Genomic DNA, 18,133 nt, shown 5'->3' on the forward strand with positions numbered 1-18,133 from the left:
TTAAGCCATGCCCATTATCACCGCGGTAAGCTGCATTTTTTAACCTAAAAATGGATGCCCCGCCCCTAATTACCATACTGTTCTGCCTACACTGCCTTTCTACAAAAAAAAGTCCCAACATTTTTTGGGGAAATGTTGGCAACTATGCTAGTGTGAATGGGCCTTCCACCAATTCATACAATAAAAAAGGAGAAAGATAATAAATTTCAGCTACTTGCATTGCCTGTCCTGCAGGGGTGTACACACTACAAGGCTATGTACAGTGAGAAGCTATATGAGTACGGGTTAATATGTAAACCTGCGCCCAGGCTTCAAAATATTCACAAACATGTGTCATCTAAAGAACTAAATGAAAAAAGATGCCATCCAGTGCCAACCACGGGAGGAAGTTGTCTGAGGAGAGCGGAAGTGACGCGGGCCCGCCGCTTCCGGTCCCGTAACCTCGCCTCCTCCGAAGCTGGGAACTCGGAGAGGAAAATGGCCGCTGTGGATCCAGAGCTGCGCGAGCCAGAGTAAGAACCGGGGGGAGCGGGCACGGTGTGGGGCAGGCTTGTTTAGTGCGTCGTCCATATTGTGTGCGTGGCAGTATGTGTGTAGGGAGGAGGGTGCTCGGGGCGCCACAGTTCACCTTCCCGGCTCTGTTGTAGACGAGGGGGGCGCGCACACGATATAAAGGCGATCCCCTGTACATGGCCTGACCCCGGACGGCGCAGGGTGGAGCTTACAGGGAGCCCACACCTGTCACTGCTGGCCTAGGTGGTGCCGCTGTCACGTGGTCACCCAGTGTGTACTAAGGGCAGCTAATACAGGAGCTCAGTCTTCATGTGAGATCATATCATCTGTAAACAAGGCTTATAGAGATCCCACTCACATGTGTTCTATCATACCCACATGTGTGTACACATGTATTTGATAGGCCGGTGATCACCTCCAGCCAGCAGATTTCACCTTCCTGCTGTCACATCACTGTCTCCTGATTGGTTGTTGTGGATTTCTTCAGTTGAAGCATGACTATGGGAGTTATTTACAAAAAGCAAATCCACTTTGCACTGAAAGTGCACTTGGAAGTGCAGTCGTTGTAAATCGAATTGGTAGATCTGAAATGAGGGGAGCTCTGCTGATTTTATCATCCAATCATGTACAAGCTAAAATGCTGTTTTTTATTTTCCTTGCATGTCCCCCTCAGATCTACAGCGACTGCACTTCCAAGTGCACTTTCAGTGCAAAATGGATTTTCCTTTAGTAAATAACCTCCTATGTATCATTCATCTTTTATCACTACTTCTATTCTCTGCCTAGTAGTGGGGGGCGCCACATGTGATTCGGACAGGAATCGCACTGCATTCCTATTCCAATCTCATACCATTCTTGGCAGTGCAATTTGAGGCCATTAATTTGAAAGGCTCAGTTCGCACCGAATGAAAAAATTTAATTTTTTTTGCACTGGAATCGGATCGCATTGGTGTTCACACCCACGTGATCTGATTCTTGCAGTCACACTGTGTTTTGTATGGGGTGTCGTTTAGCATTGAGACTGGTGACAAAGTGTATATATGTAGTGCAATTTCAATGCGGTGCGGGAAACGCTCCTTTTTTGTTTCTAAGATGAGCCCTGGCGTGGTCACAGAGCCCGCCTGGAAGTCGGCACGGCGCTGTGCTAATCACAAGCCGTGAGATATTGTCCCAATGCGTGGCTGCAGAGATCGCAAAATGTCTCACTGGCTGTGATTAGCACAGCACTGACTTCCTGGCGGGCTCAGCACGCCGGCTGTGCGAACACGCCGGAGCTCATCCTAATTCATTTCCAGTAGCTGCTGTTCACATCTGGGCGTTTTGTCACCTGAAGCAAAATGCCTGAAAAATGCCCTAAACTCAAAAAAAAAAACAAAAAAACCCACAAGCTTCTTTGGGGCAGATTACAGGCGTTTTTTACATTGGCGACCTTTTGACCTGTACAAAACAGCAGTAAAAACTTGCGACTTTGAAACACTCAGGTGTGAATGCGGCCTTAAGGCCACATTCACACCTGTACAAAGTGTCACACTACATCTTACGGTTGTCCTATGTGCAGCAAATGCTCCAAAATAGCTCCCACACTTTTTTTGCAGTGGGCATTGTGCGTTTTTCGTTCAACTGTCAGCAGTGTATGGGGCGGCAATAAGAATTAATGGCACCACAAATGTGAAGTGCTTTTTTTCATGGACATGTGCATCCTATATCACAACACTGGTTTCTACTCGTGTTCCCAGAATGCCAAGGTGTAAACGAAGCCTAAAGCCTTGTACACACGATCCGATTGTTGGCCAACAGAGCGTCAGACTTTTTTGTCTGAAGGGCGTGTGCCAGAAACTTGTCTTGCATACTAACAGCACAAAATTGTCGGCCGACAAACGCGAACGTAGTGACTTACTACAAGGAGTTTCAGCTTTTGAGTGCTACCCTTTGGGCACCTTCTGCTAATTTTGTGTTTGAGCGTTGATTTTGAGTATGCGTGTTTGTACTTTGGACTTTTGTGAAGAAGTTGTGTACACACAATAGGAAAATCTGACAACAGACAGCTGTCCGCCAAAAATTTACTAGCCTGCTATCCAACATTTGTTGGTGGAAAGATGGACAATTGTCTGATGGAGTGTATTAACGGTTGGATTTTAGGCAGTCTGTCATCACATTCCCTGCCGAAAATCCGATCATGTGTCACAAGGCTTTAAGCCCCATACACACAATCAGATTTTCTGCAGATTTTTTTCCTTCAGATTTATCAAAACCATATAATATGAGGTCAAACCTTAGGAGCTTCAATATGTATGCAATCAGGCAGGCCCTTCTACTATATGGTTTTAGTAAATCTGAAGACAAAAATCAGCAGAAAATTTGATCGTGTGTATAGATGGGGCTTTAGAGTTTATAAAGGGTCTTGCTTGAATTCAAAGCAGAACTAAACAATTGGCTCCCATGCTGTCATAGACTCGCCTAACCTTTTCCAGGAGCCAGGTTTTCAGCCTGTTTGGCTGATGGCAATGGAGTGTCTCCCATGCATGCTCACAGGAGTCATTTGTACTGGCACTGTGTACATTCATTAGAAGAGGAACAAGTTTGTTTGCATGGTTTACGGTTTTAATTAATTTTCACGTTGAGCTGAATGACCCTAAAGGAATACAGCCCTGAATGTTAGTAACACTTTGGAGCAGCATACAGCAGCTATTTATTTCAGCCTCTTGATTTTGTCAGATGGCTGTCATCTGTGAATTCTACACATCGGAGTATGCCCAGTTTTTACACTTAATGGACAAAAGCACCCATGTGCATAAATTGTCAGGAGCTGTCATCATGTGGCAAACTGCACGCCCGTTAGAGCTGCACAATTAATCGTTAAAAAAAAATCACGATCTCGATTCAACCTCTCAGACGATCTCTATTGCAGAGTTTGCAGATTCCTTCATATAACAAGTGGAGAGACTTATCTGCTCTCTCAGCTGTCAAAAGAAAACATCGGGCAGTCTGCCAAGTTTTCAGCAATATGTAAATACAGGAAGTTTAACCACATAAAGTCTAAATCTTAAGTTAAAATACATATTTTTTGCTAGAAAATTACTTGGAACCCCCAAACATTATATATATTAGCAGAAACCCTAGGGAATAAAATGGCAATTGCTGCAATATTTTATGTCGCACTGTATTTGCCCAGCGGTCTTTCAAATGCAATTTTTTGGGGAAAAAATACACTTCAATGAATAAAAAAAAAAAGAAAACGCCACGAGAATCGTGATCTATCTTCTTAGAAAAAAAATGTGATTGTCATTTTAGCAGCTCTAATGCACGTAAAACATTTCTTCCATATTGAGAACAAAAGACATAATAGAGTGTCTAGTCCTTACAAAGTGTGTAAGGGCTGATTCACATTAGCACACATGGTAAAATGTGTAAGAGTGGTGCTCTGTGTTGTTACAACTTCAAGTAGGACTAAACCCTGTGCCATCTTAGCCCTTGTTTGATCTACAGTTACAGTGGCTCTGCACATGATCAGGCATGACACCAGCCATTTGATGGCCTGACAGTTTGGTTTACAGCTAACATAACCACACTAATAACTGTAACAGATATAAAACTTGCCTTAAAGCTGAATTCAGCAACTTTGTAAAACTAAAAAGTGCAGGCACACACTGAGTTAGGCTAGGTGCACATCTGTGCAGATGGTTCCTGCTGCAGGTCCACACCTGTTCCTGCAGCTGCAACCACCCACACAGAAAAAACATCCTGGATGCATTTGGGTGCCATTAATCCTAATAGCACACCACACTTCCAAATGTATATGCTGCTATGCCTGCGTAAAACATGTCCCGCTGAGCCGCATGTGTGAACTAGCCTTAAAGGGGTTGTAAAGGCAGTGCGCAGTGCCCCTCTGCTAGTAGTATACAGTGTATGCCTTGTTTTAAAACTCTTCTTCTAAATTCCTTATTGCTCCTCACCAATCAGCGCCCATTGCTGTTTTCCTTAAATTTATGTACTACAAAGGGAGGCGCCAAGATCTTCCTCTGGCATCTGCCGGGAGGTCACGTGACCTCCCCCTGTAGTGCATACATCAGAGGAAGACAGCGATGGGCCGCTGATTGGCAAGGAGCAGTAAGAAATTTAGAAGAAGAAGCATTTAAAAAAAAATAAACAGCATAAACTGTATAGTACATATTCTAGCAGAGGGGCTGGCAGTGATTGTGAGCAGTAATTGTTATACTGCTCAGAACGGTGCTAGAAGGGGAGGGGCGGCTCACACACAGAGCTGACAGATGGGGAGAGCCCAGAGTAGAGCTGCGAATGATGGAGGCACGTAAACCGACCACGGTGTCAAGGCTCAGCAGCCATGCTAAACTGCTGTCAGTTTACAGGGGGAGGGCAGAACCACAGGATCAGCCAGGTATTTTAGGTGATAGAAGGGGCCAAATGACACCGCACAAGTGCTGTGCAACAGGATCCCTTTGTTACCCTAAAAAACAAAACAAAAAAAAACTTTTAAGTCAATGAGATTCATGGCATCTTTTCGCTATTATTTATATCTGGCAGGCTTACGACTGCCGGAGCAGACACTGATGCTCGTGGCTGTGAGAGAGGAGAAAGACCCACAAACTAGCTATGCCCGTCCCTCCTTTCTGCTGTTCATCCATAAAAGCATTTGTCTTCTGAGCATTAGTACACATAATTCAAAGGCTTTTGTGATGGGGCAGGCATAGCACTGATTTCAATGTTAAAGATGCTGAGACCTGAAGGATCAGTGCCGGGCTCCTGGAAATGCAGCAATAGCCATCTTCTTCAAGTGCAATAAAACTGTCAGATGTAACTAAGCAATAAGCCCAAGAGATGTCGTGCACCTTCTTGGACTCAAAAGTGAAACTTCTGCTTATCTGTTTCCTCCTCCCCCAGTGCCACATTTGGCACCTTTCAGGGGGGAAACGGTTACCTTGTTTTTGACAGCTACTCTTCACCCCCCCCCCCACTTATTTAAATTTTTTCATGGGAGTGGGCTGGACCTCCTCTTTAAAGGGGTTGTAAAGGTAAACATTTTTTCACCTTAATGCATTAAGGTGAAAAAACATCTGACAGTGCCGGCCCCCCCCAGCCCCCCGTTTTACTTACCTGACCCCTTGAAAGTCCCGTGCTCACCTCCGACATCCTCTGGGCCACTCAGCCTGGCTGTTGATTGGCTAGAGTGGATGGATTGAAAGCAGCGCAGCCATTGGCTCGCACTGCTGTCAATCACATCCAATGACGCGGCGTGCCAGGGGCGGGGCCGATTGATACAGTGAACCGCTATAGCCGCCGGCTGTATCACGGGAGCGCGCCCGCAACCACTTCTCACCATGCAAGGAAGCTCACATGAATGTGAGAAGTACTTGCGGGGGGAAGCCAAGACAACCGAAGAGGGACCCCAGAAGAGCAGGTTCGGGCCACACTGCAAAACGAGCTGCACGGTGGAGGTAAGTATAACATGTTTGTTATTTAAAAAAATAAATAAAAATCTTTACAATCCCTTTAACTCATGGTGTGCCTTCACTTTTTACAAAGGAGCTGGATGGCTGGACTTCAGCTTTGTAGTTTTTTGGGGCTAAAATAATAAACATGTTATACTTACCTGCTCTGTGCAGTGGTAGAGCAGCCCCAAACCTCCTCTTCTGGGGTCTCCCGCTAGCGCTCTCGTTTTTTCTTTTATGTCTGCCCCCATGGCAAGCTGTGTACTATTGGGGCGCGTACACAGTGCAGCTCGGCCTCATCTCCTGCTCCTTCCCCACAGGATTTGATTGACAGCAGCACCAGCCAATGGCTCCCACTTCTACCTCTGTGTCCTGTGAGGAGAGGGACAGAGACCAGCACTGCAGCAGATGGGCACAACGCTAGATTGAGATGGGACTTGGTTAAGTACATTGGGGGGGGGGGGGGGGGTGATACAACTACAGTACTGGGACATTTTTTACATTAAAGTGGAGCTTTAGTCAGAAAATTAAGTCCTGCTAGATCACTTCAGGCTGGCTCCTTTTGCAGGTATAGCTATATAATACATTAAAGCGGGGTTCAACCCTAAAGTGTAACTTCCGCTGATCGGAACCCTCCCCCCTTCCGGTGTCACAATTGGCACCTTTCAGGGGGGGAAGGGGGTGCAGATACCTGTCAAAGACAGGTATTTACACCTACTTCCGGGCATAAACTCCCACGGGAGTCTATGCCTCGTCCTGTCCCTGCGCGCCGTCTGCTGGGACACACACGGGTCCCAGAGACAGCGCGGACAATTCCTATTGCGCTGCGCGACTCGCGCATGCGCAGTAGGGAACCGGGAAGTGAAGCCGCAGCGCTTCACTTCCTGATTCCCTCACCTAGAATGGTGGCAGCAGCAGCCGAGAGCCGAGGGATTGATCGGCCTCGGTTGCCGGCATCGCTGGACCCCGGGACAGGTGAGTGTCCATTTATTAAAAGTCTGCAGTATTTGTAGCTGCTGGCTTTTAATATTTTTTTTCCACAGTGCAATCCCGCTTTAAAAATAGATGCCTATACTGTTTAAAATCCAGTAATACACTGTCTCACCCTGCTCTGCACATGCTCAGTTGCTCTCCATTTTTAGGCAATGCTGAATTTGTAGAGGCCGATCTGCTGACAGCCTTGAAGCAGAATTAAAGCGTCCTATCCTTTACAGCAAAGTATGCTGCTTCTGTTTGATCTTCCACTGCCATGGTGCTGCACATGTGATCAGTTATGAGACCAGCCATTTGATGGTTTGACAGTTGTCTGAGAACACGAGCAGAAATGACAGTTCGCAATCCCGGCACTTCAGGAATGTAACTGTTTTTTAAAACACTTAAATTGATGAGTTTAGTTCTACTTTGATTTACTGCTGTTCAGGGGCTCTGAGCTTCAGCAAAATTGCAGCCTCCAAGAATAAACAGGGGCAATGCTGGAGGCAATTTACAGCACACAATAATTTTGGTAGCATAATTATTAACCACTTTAGTAACACATTTTGGTGCTAAATACCAGGGTTATGGCAGCAGCTAGATGCCATAACCCCAGTATTTTCGGGAATGCTGTGCGTTTCTCTTTAAGATAAAAGTGGTCTCCGTGGCGGATTCGCCACAAGATCACTTTTATCGGTGCTGGGAGAGGTGCCCACCCAACTCCTGCCACAATTTTTTTCAAGTTTATTTAAATTTTTTTATATTGCATGTTAGTGTACATATGAGATCTGATGTCTTTTTGACCCCAAATTTCATATTTAGGAGATCTTGTCATGCTCTTTTTTTTTTTTTTTTTTTTATTACAAGGGAATAAAAAATGTATTAATAGGAATAAAAGTGGGGAGGGGGGGTGCAGATACCTAAGACAGGTATTTGCACCCACTTCCAGGCATAGACTCCCCCGGGAGTCTATGCCTCTCTTCCTGTCCTGCCATGCTGTCTGCTGGGACACACACGGGTCCCAGAGACAGCGTGGACCATTCCTATTGAGCTGCGTGACTCGCACATGCGCAGTAGGGAACTGAAGCCGCAATGCTTCATTTCCTGATTCCCTCACCGTGAATGGCGGCGGCAGCAGCCGGGAGCCGAGCAATTGATCGGTCTCGGCTGCCGACATCGCTGGAACCCGGGACATGTGAGTGTCCATTTATTAAGTCAGCAGCTGTAGTATTTGTAGCTGCTGGCTTTTAATAATTTTTTTTCGGGGGGGGGGGACTCCCTCTTTAATGGCGACACAGACAGTAATAAAAACTTGACAGATATTGTAACACTTCCATATGCTATGAAAACTGAAAAACATTTGGCTTTATATAGACTTTACTATTGGCATAAGTATTTTAGTCTTCTGTTTCCAGGGGGGTTTGAAAGCAATCAGGTGCCTGCTTAGCCCCCGGATTGCTTCCATCTGTCAGCTGTCAGTCAGCTTTTCAGACATACACTTGTGTAAAGTCCCATGCTGTCAGGTCTGTATGATGTACGGACCTGGCAGTAAAGCGGTTAAACTAATGCCATTGGATACCCTATTTTTTATTTTAGTCCAGATACCTTTTTATGCTTTACCCAGTTCCCTTTAATTCTTGCAGATTTGTACATAGCACAGTAAAGCATTCTTTAAAAATGGAGAAGATATTCACATGTCTCATTCCATCACATATCCCAAAAAATACGATTATTTTGCATTTCAGAGCAGCGGGCAGGGCCATGCAAATCATTGCTTTGCATCGCAATAAAACCAGATGCACATTCAGAACTGCTGGGGTATAGTGCAAATATAGTCTAATATTGCACAGCCATATATATTCCAAACTGCATACAGTAGTTTGGAAAAATTAAATGTAAGTATACATTTTCTTTATGGGATATGTGATGGAATAAGAGAGTTGCTGATTTAGGGGTACTGTCAATGCCACTGTAATCTGTATAGTTGTCTTATTGGGTCCCAAACCCTGCCTTGCTTGCTCAGAAGCCATAGTTTCCATATAATGCACTTATGATGGCCAAAAAGGCTGAAACAGTTGTATGAAGTTGGAATAAATGGATTTTTAATATTGGGTTATATTTGTACTAGACACCAGCTTTTGATAAGCATCTGACGGGGTGATTTGCATGGCTGTGCTCACTGTCTTGAAAGGAAGAATAATCCTCTTATTTTTGTGTGATATAAGGGATGTGAATACCCTGTACTGATTAAAGTAAGGCCTTTTTGATTGCTTTGGGTTGAAAAACTGACTGATATGGTGGCACTCACGGGGGGGGGGGGGGGGGGGGGGGGGGGGTCACGTAAGTAGAACATGTTTGTTAAAAAATAAATTATAAGATATAAATATATTTTTTAAGAGCTGTTTTATAAGAGCAGTTTTTTTAAGCTTTTAACTTGTTTAGCAGTAATATAACTGAGATGTGTTGCTCTTGCTTACAGAATGGAAGATGGTGATATATCTGAAAGAAGCATTAATGAAAATGGTGAAGTATCAGAAGAAGATCAGCCTCAGATTATTAAGCACAATAAACACAAGAAAAAGAAACACAAGCATCGGAGCAAGCATAAAAAACACAAACACTCTCCTGAAGAGGACAAAGATAAAAAACACAAACATAAACATAAGCATAAGAAGCATAAACGGAAAAATGATGATGGCAAAGATGACATTGCATTGCTGGAGGACCTTGAAAAGCAAAGAGCTTTGATCAAAGCAGAGCTTGATAACGAGTTAATGGAAGGTAAAGTGCATTCTGGCATGGGCTTGATATTACAGGGGTACAATTCAGGGTCTGAAGAAGGAGAGATTAATGAAAAAATTCGCAATGGCAAAAGAGTCTCCACCAAGTCAAACCTAAAAGCAAAACAGGATCTTTACTCAAAAAATACTTCTAAAAAAAGGTCTAGAAGCAAGTCCAAAGAGAAGACCAAGCACAAGACAGAAAAGAAAAAACCTAAAGCTAACTCTGAAACTGTTAAAGAAAAACCACCTAGGAGTAGGTCCAAGGAAAGGCGAAAATCTAAAAGTCCATCTAAAAGGAATCGATCCCAGGAGCAGCCAAAAAAGTCACCAGCGTTGCGAAGGCAATCCCCTGAAAAAAATATTAGGTCTAAGTCCCCCCTTGAGGATAGAGTCAAAACAAGAGACAGGAAGAAATCGCCTGTAGCTACTGAAAACAGAGTAAAAGATCGTAGTAGGAAGTCTAAATCTCCTTTGCCAAGGCGAAGCAAATCCAAAGAGAGGAGATCAAAGTCTAAAGAGCACAAACCAAGAAGATCTGACTCGGAGAAGGAAAAGAAGCTCCTTCCCAAGTCACCTTCAAAAGATGCCTCTTCTGGCAAGGAAAACCGCTCACCAGTACGCCGACCAGCCCAAAATTCAAGGAGTCTAACTCCTAATCAGCGTGATTGGACTGTAGGGCTTACTAGATCCCCACTTGCTCATGATAGGAAAACGAAACCGTCTCCCCCACGAACACAGTCCTCTCCAAGGAGAGCCAAGAGCAAATCTATAGAAAGGAAAAGATGGGAACCAGAGAGAAGGCGCTTGTCTTCACCTAGGTAAACAAATTTATGCTTTGGTTACGTTTATGAAAGTGGTGAATGGCAATTTAACTTGACACTGGACACTTTTCTTTATCGCAGAGTAGTATATGATATGCTATCCCAGGATAAACCTGGAAGTCCCTGAAGAGACGCCAGTAAAGTGATGTCTCCCAACCAGCAGATGCAATTCAGTCCATACTGTATTGTACCTGTTAATTGGATATCATTGGCCCTTCAGTGGCTGTTGATCCTCCATGCAGATCCACTGAGGGAAGTGAGGATGTGGTTTTCTGATACTCCAAAGCAGCGTTTCTCAGCTCCACTCCTCAAGGCGCCCCAACAGGTCATGTTTTCAGGCTCTCCATTATTTTGCACAGGTGATTTGATCAGTTTCACTGTCTTAGTAATTACCACAGCCTTTTCATCTGAGGGAAACCCTGAAAACATCACCTGTTAAGATGCCTTAAGGACTGGAGTTGAGAAACGCTGCTCCAAAGAACACCTGACTGAAAATTTTGATTTTGGATAGAATTAAAGAACTTCACATATCTTTTTTAATTGAGAACTGGGCAACAGGATACACATCCTACATGGGAGCAGTGCAATGAGCAAATGTGACTGCTCCCATCTATATAAATTTTTCAAGCTAAGCTTAACGATTTGACATATGATGTCCTGCTCACGGGCTGTGCTGCGGAGCTATCTGTCACCCGCTGTATCCAGTGGATAACAGATTAGTGTACCAGCTCTTTGCCAATACCACATGATTGCAGTGACCAATCACAGCAGATCACATGACATTTGTACACAATGTATGGCTTCCATTCCTGCCATTCATTGTGTACTATTGTGTTGATCTCTGTGATTAGTCTCAATGATTACATGGTACAGACAGGGCCAATCACAGCCCGTCTGTACCATCTGATTAGCTGTAGCTAATCGCAATAATAAACACTGAATGAATGGATTTCATTCAGTAAAAATGGTTAACAGTGATATTCACTGTTATAAGCAATCGTAGTGTGCAAAAATAAAAAATTACTGATCAACTCCCAATAGTAGTACAGTGTTACTATGGTCACAATAAAGAAAAAAACTAATAAAAAAAAATAAACAATTCAATTTTCTATTTTTTTTTTCATACTGTTACCAGTCAGTGTTGATGACGCTGTACTGCACTGGTGACAGAATGTACAAAAACAGAAAAAAAAACGTAAAAACATTTAAAAATTTTGTTAAAATGTCATTTTTGAAAAAATTGTGGCAAAAAAAAAAATACAACTTCAAAAAACTCACCATGCCTTGGGCCATCTACTTTACAAAAAAGGGGTCATTTGGAAGGGTATATGTACTGTCTTTTCATTTTAAGGCCTAAAGAAATAAGCCTTCAGTACATCAGCATTGATCGATTCAAAGTATAACAGCGCTGAAAAGTGGCCTGGGCAGGAAGGGGGTCAAAGTGCGCAGTATTGAAGTAGTTAAACAGTGCCCACTTGTTTAGAGCTTTGCTTTCCCACACCTACCTATATTGGGAGGATGTTAATCTCTTGCCGACCAGCCGCTGTCATTATACTGTGGGAGGTCGGTACGATCCCGCGAGCCATCGTAGCTGTACGCCCGCTGCACTGCGGGGGTGTCTGCTTGTGGCCGCGAGTCACGGGCACGAGAGGCAGGACAGGGACGTGTGTGTGTGTGTGTGTGTGTACACACAAATCACTGTTCTGTGAGGAGAGGCAGATCGTGAGTTCCAACTAGCTAGGAACCACGATCAGTCATCTCCTATAGTCAGCCCCCTCCCCCAAGTTAGAACACACACTAGGGAACACGGTTAACCCCTTCCCCGCCAGTGACATACAGTAATCAGTGCATTTTCATAGCACTGATCGCTGTATAATTTTCAATCGTGTCAAAAGTGTAAAAACTGTCCGCCATAATGTCGCAGTCCCGATAAAAAAATGCAGATCGCCGCCATTACTAGTAATAAAATAAAAATGTCATAAATTTGCCAAAAACTTTTGCGCAAACCAATCAGTATACACTTATTGCAATACATTTTTTTTTTTTTTTTTTACCAAAAATATATAGAAGAATACATATCGGCCTAAACTAAGGAAAACGTTTGCTTTTTTTTTTTTTTTTTTTTTTAAATTGGAGATATTTATGGCAAAAAGTTCATTTTTTAAAAATGTATGCTTTTTTTGTTTATAGTGCAAAAAATAAAAACCGCAGAGATGATCAAATACCACCAAAAGAAATCTCTTAATGGGGGGAAAAAAGGACGTAAATTTTATTTGGGTACAGCGTTGCATGACTGCACAATAGTCAGTTAAAGCGACACGATGCTGTATTACAAAAAAGTTCCTGGTCATTGAGCACCCAAAACCTCCGGGGCTGAAGTGGGTAAAGTCCTGTGTTTGCCGCTGCATCTTCTGGAGATGAGTCTGATTTCCCAGGAGGGAGCTGCAGACTTGGTGACAACTGTAGGTGGTTACCGAATGGTTGACATAATTAACCCCATCACTGCCACACATTTACAGTTGAGCAGTGAAAGGATGAAATAAAATGAACAGATTGTCCTCTGTAGAAACAAATCTGGACAGATGCAAAGATGTTCGGTCAGTTCTGTTTACTGGGCAATCTGCAATGGTAGTGCAGTGGCCACCCTCCTGGTCCCTGGGCTCACCTAGTTACTCTTTGAGACCAGGGACCAGCATCATTAGAAGATGCAGGGGCTCTTTAGGATAAAGTGAGAATCTATAGTGTCAAGCCCATATAAATTACTGTCTTGGAGTGCCAAACCTTAATTGAAATAGTAGCAAAAGGCAAATTGTATTGGATTAGTGTGTTAAGTGGTCTCCTCCAGACAGATAACATACATATTTAATATTATATGATTTATTAAAAAAATAGAAAGACAATAGAAACATTAAGATTAAAAAATAGGGGAGAAACACATGGCCCTAAGCAGAAAACCAATGGTGTGTATCCGTCTTCACCTTGGTATGGTTCCTGTTCTGATCTCCCCCCTAATCTAGATACCCTGGACAGTTTTAAGATTTCGAGATGGCTACAAAGAAAGCAAGCCCTGAAGAAGCGGATACATATTCTGTAAAACATGTTGGATTCCTGCTATGTAATATCTGTACGAAATATGTATACACACACCATTGGTTTTTCTGTCTAGGGACGTGTGTCACTCCCCTATTTTTTAATCTTAAAGGGGTTGTAAAGTAAAAAATTTTATTTTTTTAAAATAACAAACATGTCATACTTACCTCCACTGTGCAGCTCGTTTTGCACAGAGTGGCCCCGAACCTGCTCTTCTGGGGTCCCTCGGCAGCTGTCTCTGCTTCCTCCTGCAGGTGCTTCTCACGTTAATGCGAGCTCCCTCGCATTGGTGAGAAGCACTGCGGGCGCGCTCCCGTGATACAGCCGGCGGCTATAGCCGCTCGCTGTATCACAAGGCCCCGCCCCCCGGCGCGCTGCGTCATTGGATGTGATTGACAGCAGCGCGAGCCAATGGCTGCGCTGCTTTCAATCCATCCACTCCAGCCAATCAGCGGCCAGGCTGAGCGGCGAAGAGGACGGCGGGGGCGAGCGCGGGATTTTCGAGGGGTCAGGTAAGTAAAACGGGGGGACTGGGGGCGCCGGCAGTGTGAGATGTTTTTTCACCTTAATGCATTAAGGTGAAAAAACATTTACCTTTACAACCCCTTTAATGTTTCTATTGTCTATTTTTCAATAAACAATATAATATTAACATGTTAGCTGTCTGGAGGAGACCACTAAACACATCCTAATCCAAAACAATTTCCCTTTTCCTACTGGCTCTTTAGGATAGCCGAGTGGGTGAAGGAAATCATGGAACCATGCTGAACTGAGAATTAATCTGTAAGGCCTCAGCTTTGAGCACCTTTGGGTTCAGAACTGTTAAAGTGCCCATATGTCTTGGGGTAGTGGCAGGGGAGCTTTCATTTTTTTTTTTTTTATTGCTATCACAAGGGATGAACAATATCCTTTGTGATAACTTGGGCAGTGACAGAGCCTCTTTATGCAAGGATCTGGGGTCTTTTTGACCCCTGATCCCTCCTCTGCCCTCCAAGGCAGCTGATGAAACGCCTATCGGTTTGATAAGCTACCATTCCTGGCTAGTTCTGGCCAGGTAAACAAAGAAACAAAACAGGAAGTGACAAAATCCTTGTCATTTGGCACAGAGCAGGGGGAGGAACGGATCTTACAGGCCTTCCGAGTCTTGTAAAAGCGATCGAGCGGTTGTAGAGCCACTCAGATTGCTTTTACAGTAAAGCTGATCGCTGGCTGATTATTGTACGCTGGATGGGATGTGGTTAAATAAGAACTAAATAAATAGTCATTTGCATTGCCTGTGGTATTGCCCCTATTTAAAAATAATGGGTAAGTGCACTTACAGTGCTGTGCAACAATTTTAGGTAGGTGTGAACAAATGCTGTAAATAACGATTGCTTTAAGAAATAGAAGTGTTAATAGTTTTATCAAATAACAAAATGAGAGAAAAAAAAAGTAAATGAAGAGAAATCTAAATCAATATTTGGTGTGTAACCACCCCTTTGCTTCAAAACAGCATAAATTCTTCTAGTTACACTTGCACATAGTTTTTGAAGGAACTCGGCAGGTAGGTTGTCCTAAACATCTTGGAGAACTAACCACATATCTTCTGTGGATGTAGCCTGCTTCAAATAATCCCAGACAGACTTGAGGATGAGATCAGGGCTCTGTGGGGGGCAAACCATCACTGCCAGGACTTCTTAATGAAGATAGTTCTCAATGACATTGGCTGTATGTTTGGGGCCGTTGTCCTGTTGCAGAATAAGTTTGGGGCCCAATCACACACCTCCCAGGTGGTATGACTTGATGAATTATCTGCTTGTATCTCTCAGCATTGAGGACACCATTGACCCTTAAAAAAATCTCCAACTCCATTTGCAGAAATGCAGCCCCAAACTTGCAAGGAAACCCCACCATGATTCACTGTTGTCTGCTGACACTCATTATTGTACTGCTCTCCAGCCCTTCCCAACCAAACTGCCTCCTGCTGCAGCCAAATATTTCACATTTTAAGTTATAAGTTCAGAGCACCTGCTTCCATTTTTCTGAACCCCAGTTCCTATGTGTTTGTGCATAGTTGTGTCGCTTAGCCTTGTTTCCACATCAGAGGTATGACTTTTTGGCTGCATTAATACCACTTCTGGCTAGACATCTCTGCACAGTAGATGGGTGTACCTGGGTCCCACTGGTTTCCATTAGTTTCTGCCAGTTCTGTGCTAATGACACTGCTGGCCATCTTCTCGTGTCAAAGGTCTTTCTTCTGCTGCATTAAATTTCCTTCGCCAACCACTGTGTATATGATCATCGGCGTTGTCCGATCAGTGGTAGTCTCAATGTTGAGAACTATAGGCAGTTATTGCTCCATCAGGGAGTCATGTGATTGGCCCCAAATTTATTTTTCAGCAGGACAATGACCCTCCTCATACAGTCAATCTCATTAAGAAATAAATTCAGCATAAAGAACAAGGAGTCCTGGAAGTGATGGTTTGCCCCCCTCAGAGCCCTGATCTCAACATATCAGGTCTGTCTGGGATTACATGAACAGAGAAGGATTTGAGGCAGCCTACATCGACAGCAGATCTGTGGATAGTTCTCCAAGATATTTGGAACTTCCTACCTGCTGAGTTCCTTCAAAAACTGTGTGCAAGTGTACCTATAAGAATTGATGCTGTTTTGAAGCCAAAGGGTAGTCACACCAAATAATTTATTTAGTTTTTTGTTCTGTTCACTCACTTGCCTTTAGTAAATTGATAGAAATCAACAATTTAAAATATATATTTTTTGAAAGCATTCTTACTTTACAGCATTTCTTCACACCTGCCTAAAACTTTTGCACAATACTGTATCTTGCTTGCTCCTGACCTAACTTATCCAAACCTTTTTTTTTTTCTGGTGTTTTTCCTTTCCAATATAAAGTTATATAACGTTATATATAGTTTATATAGTAAAGGAAAAAGGCCAGAAATGAAGGAAAAAAAAATACTCTTGTGCTTGTGTTAACCACTTGCCGACCGCAGCACGCCGATGTACGTCCATAATTTTTGGACGCATATCGTTGTTATGGCTTGCTGCCATAACCCCGGTATCCCAGTGTTCGGCCGGTGGTCGGCTACGAGATAAAAGTGGTCTCTGCCGCAGAATCGCAGCGAGATCACTTTTATCGGTGGCGGGAGAGGGCAACCCCCCCCCTCCTGCCGAGATGAGGTGCCCTCTGCCACTTACAGGAGCCGTTGGCAGCGGCGATGCGATCGCGTCCTCTCACTTGCTGTGCATGGAGATGAATGACGGTAAGATGGCCCCCACCCGTCTCCATAACACTGCAGTCAGTGCGGAAGCGACGTCAAAACGTCACTTCTGCCCATACGTCTTAAAGGCACATTTTTCAATGTCATTTTTTTCAAATGATAATTTTTTTTATTTATTTTTTATTGCATTTAAGTCCAAATATGAGAACTGAGGACTTTTTGACCCCATATCTCATATTTAAGAGGACCTGTCATGTTTTTTTCTATTACAAGGGATGTTTAGATTCCTTGTAATAGGAATAAAAGTGACCCAAATTTTTTTTTAAAAGTGTAAAAATAAAATCAAGTAAAATAAATAAGAACATTTTTTTTTTAAAACACCCCGTCCCAACGAGCTTGCGTGCAGAAGCAAACGCATACGAAAACAGTGATCAAACCACATGTGAGTTATCGCCGCAATTGTGAGAGCTATAATTCTAGCCCTAGACCTCCTCTGTAACTCAAAACATGCAACCTGTAGAATTTTTTTTTTAAACGTCGCCTACGGAGATTTTTGAGGGTAAAAGTTTGATGCCATTCCATGAGCGGGCACAATTTTGAAGCGTGACATGTTGGGTATCAATTTACTTTCACCATATAAAAAAAAATTGGGCTAACTTTACTGTTGGCTTATTTTTTATTTTTTTTATTCAAAAAGGTGATTTTTTTTTTTCCCCCCCCAAAAGTGCACTTGTAAGACTGCTGCGCAAATACGGTGTGAAAAAAAGTATTACAATGACCGCGATTTTATTTTCTACGGCAGGGGTATGCAATCAGCTGTTGCAGATCTACAAATCCTATGAGGCATAGCAAGATTCTAACAGCCACAAGCATGACACCCAAAGGCAGAGGCATGATGGGACTTGTAGTTTTGCAACAGCTGGAGGTCCGCTAATTGCATATCCCTGCTCTAGGGAGTTAGAAAAAAAAAAAACAGTATATAATGTTTGGGGGTTCTAAGTAATTTTTATTGCAAAAAAAAATGTTTTAAACATGTAAACCCCAAAATCTCCAAATGAGGCTGGTCCTTAAGTGGTTAAATAAACATAATGTATACAAATGCCAAGACATTTCAAAAACCCTCAAAATGAACCCTTTGAAAAGTAGGACCACCAGGGTGATCTTCACTTTTTTGCCACAATTTTTAACAGATTTAAAAATATGCTAGTATATCGGTGGACCTGGTGGTGCACTAGAAACAGTGCATCAATAAATGTACAGGTCACATTAGAGCTGGGCGATTTTCA

At 43.2% G+C, this 18,133-nt stretch overlaps 1 protein-coding gene across 10 annotated transcripts in view; it reads left to right on the top strand.

Moving 5' to 3' along the window:
* The first annotated feature begins 407 nt into the window (after positions 1–407).
* PRP4K (pre-mRNA processing factor kinase PRP4K) overlaps positions 408–18,133 on the top strand; it is a 50,351-nt gene continuing 32,625 nt past the window's right edge. For all 10 annotated transcript variants that reach the window (XR_013277598.1, XR_013277599.1, XR_013277600.1 and 7 more), the window contains exons 1-2: positions 408–512; positions 9,412–10,533. Coding sequence is in view for 1 of the 10 variants with exons in the window: in XM_077492125.1 (XP_077348251.1) it covers positions 478–512; positions 9,412–10,533 (1,157 nt within the window). In the remaining 9 variants the exon portion in view is untranslated. The remainder of the gene's footprint in view (positions 513–9,411; positions 10,534–18,133) is intronic.

This window comes from Lithobates pipiens, unplaced genomic scaffold (genome assembly GCF_037356315.1).
Source record: "Lithobates pipiens isolate NorthernLeopardFrog02 unplaced genomic scaffold, aLitPip1_a1.2 Scaffold_19, whole genome shotgun sequence".
In the NCBI taxonomy this organism is placed as follows: domain Eukaryota; kingdom Metazoa; phylum Chordata; class Amphibia; order Anura; family Ranidae; genus Lithobates; species Lithobates pipiens.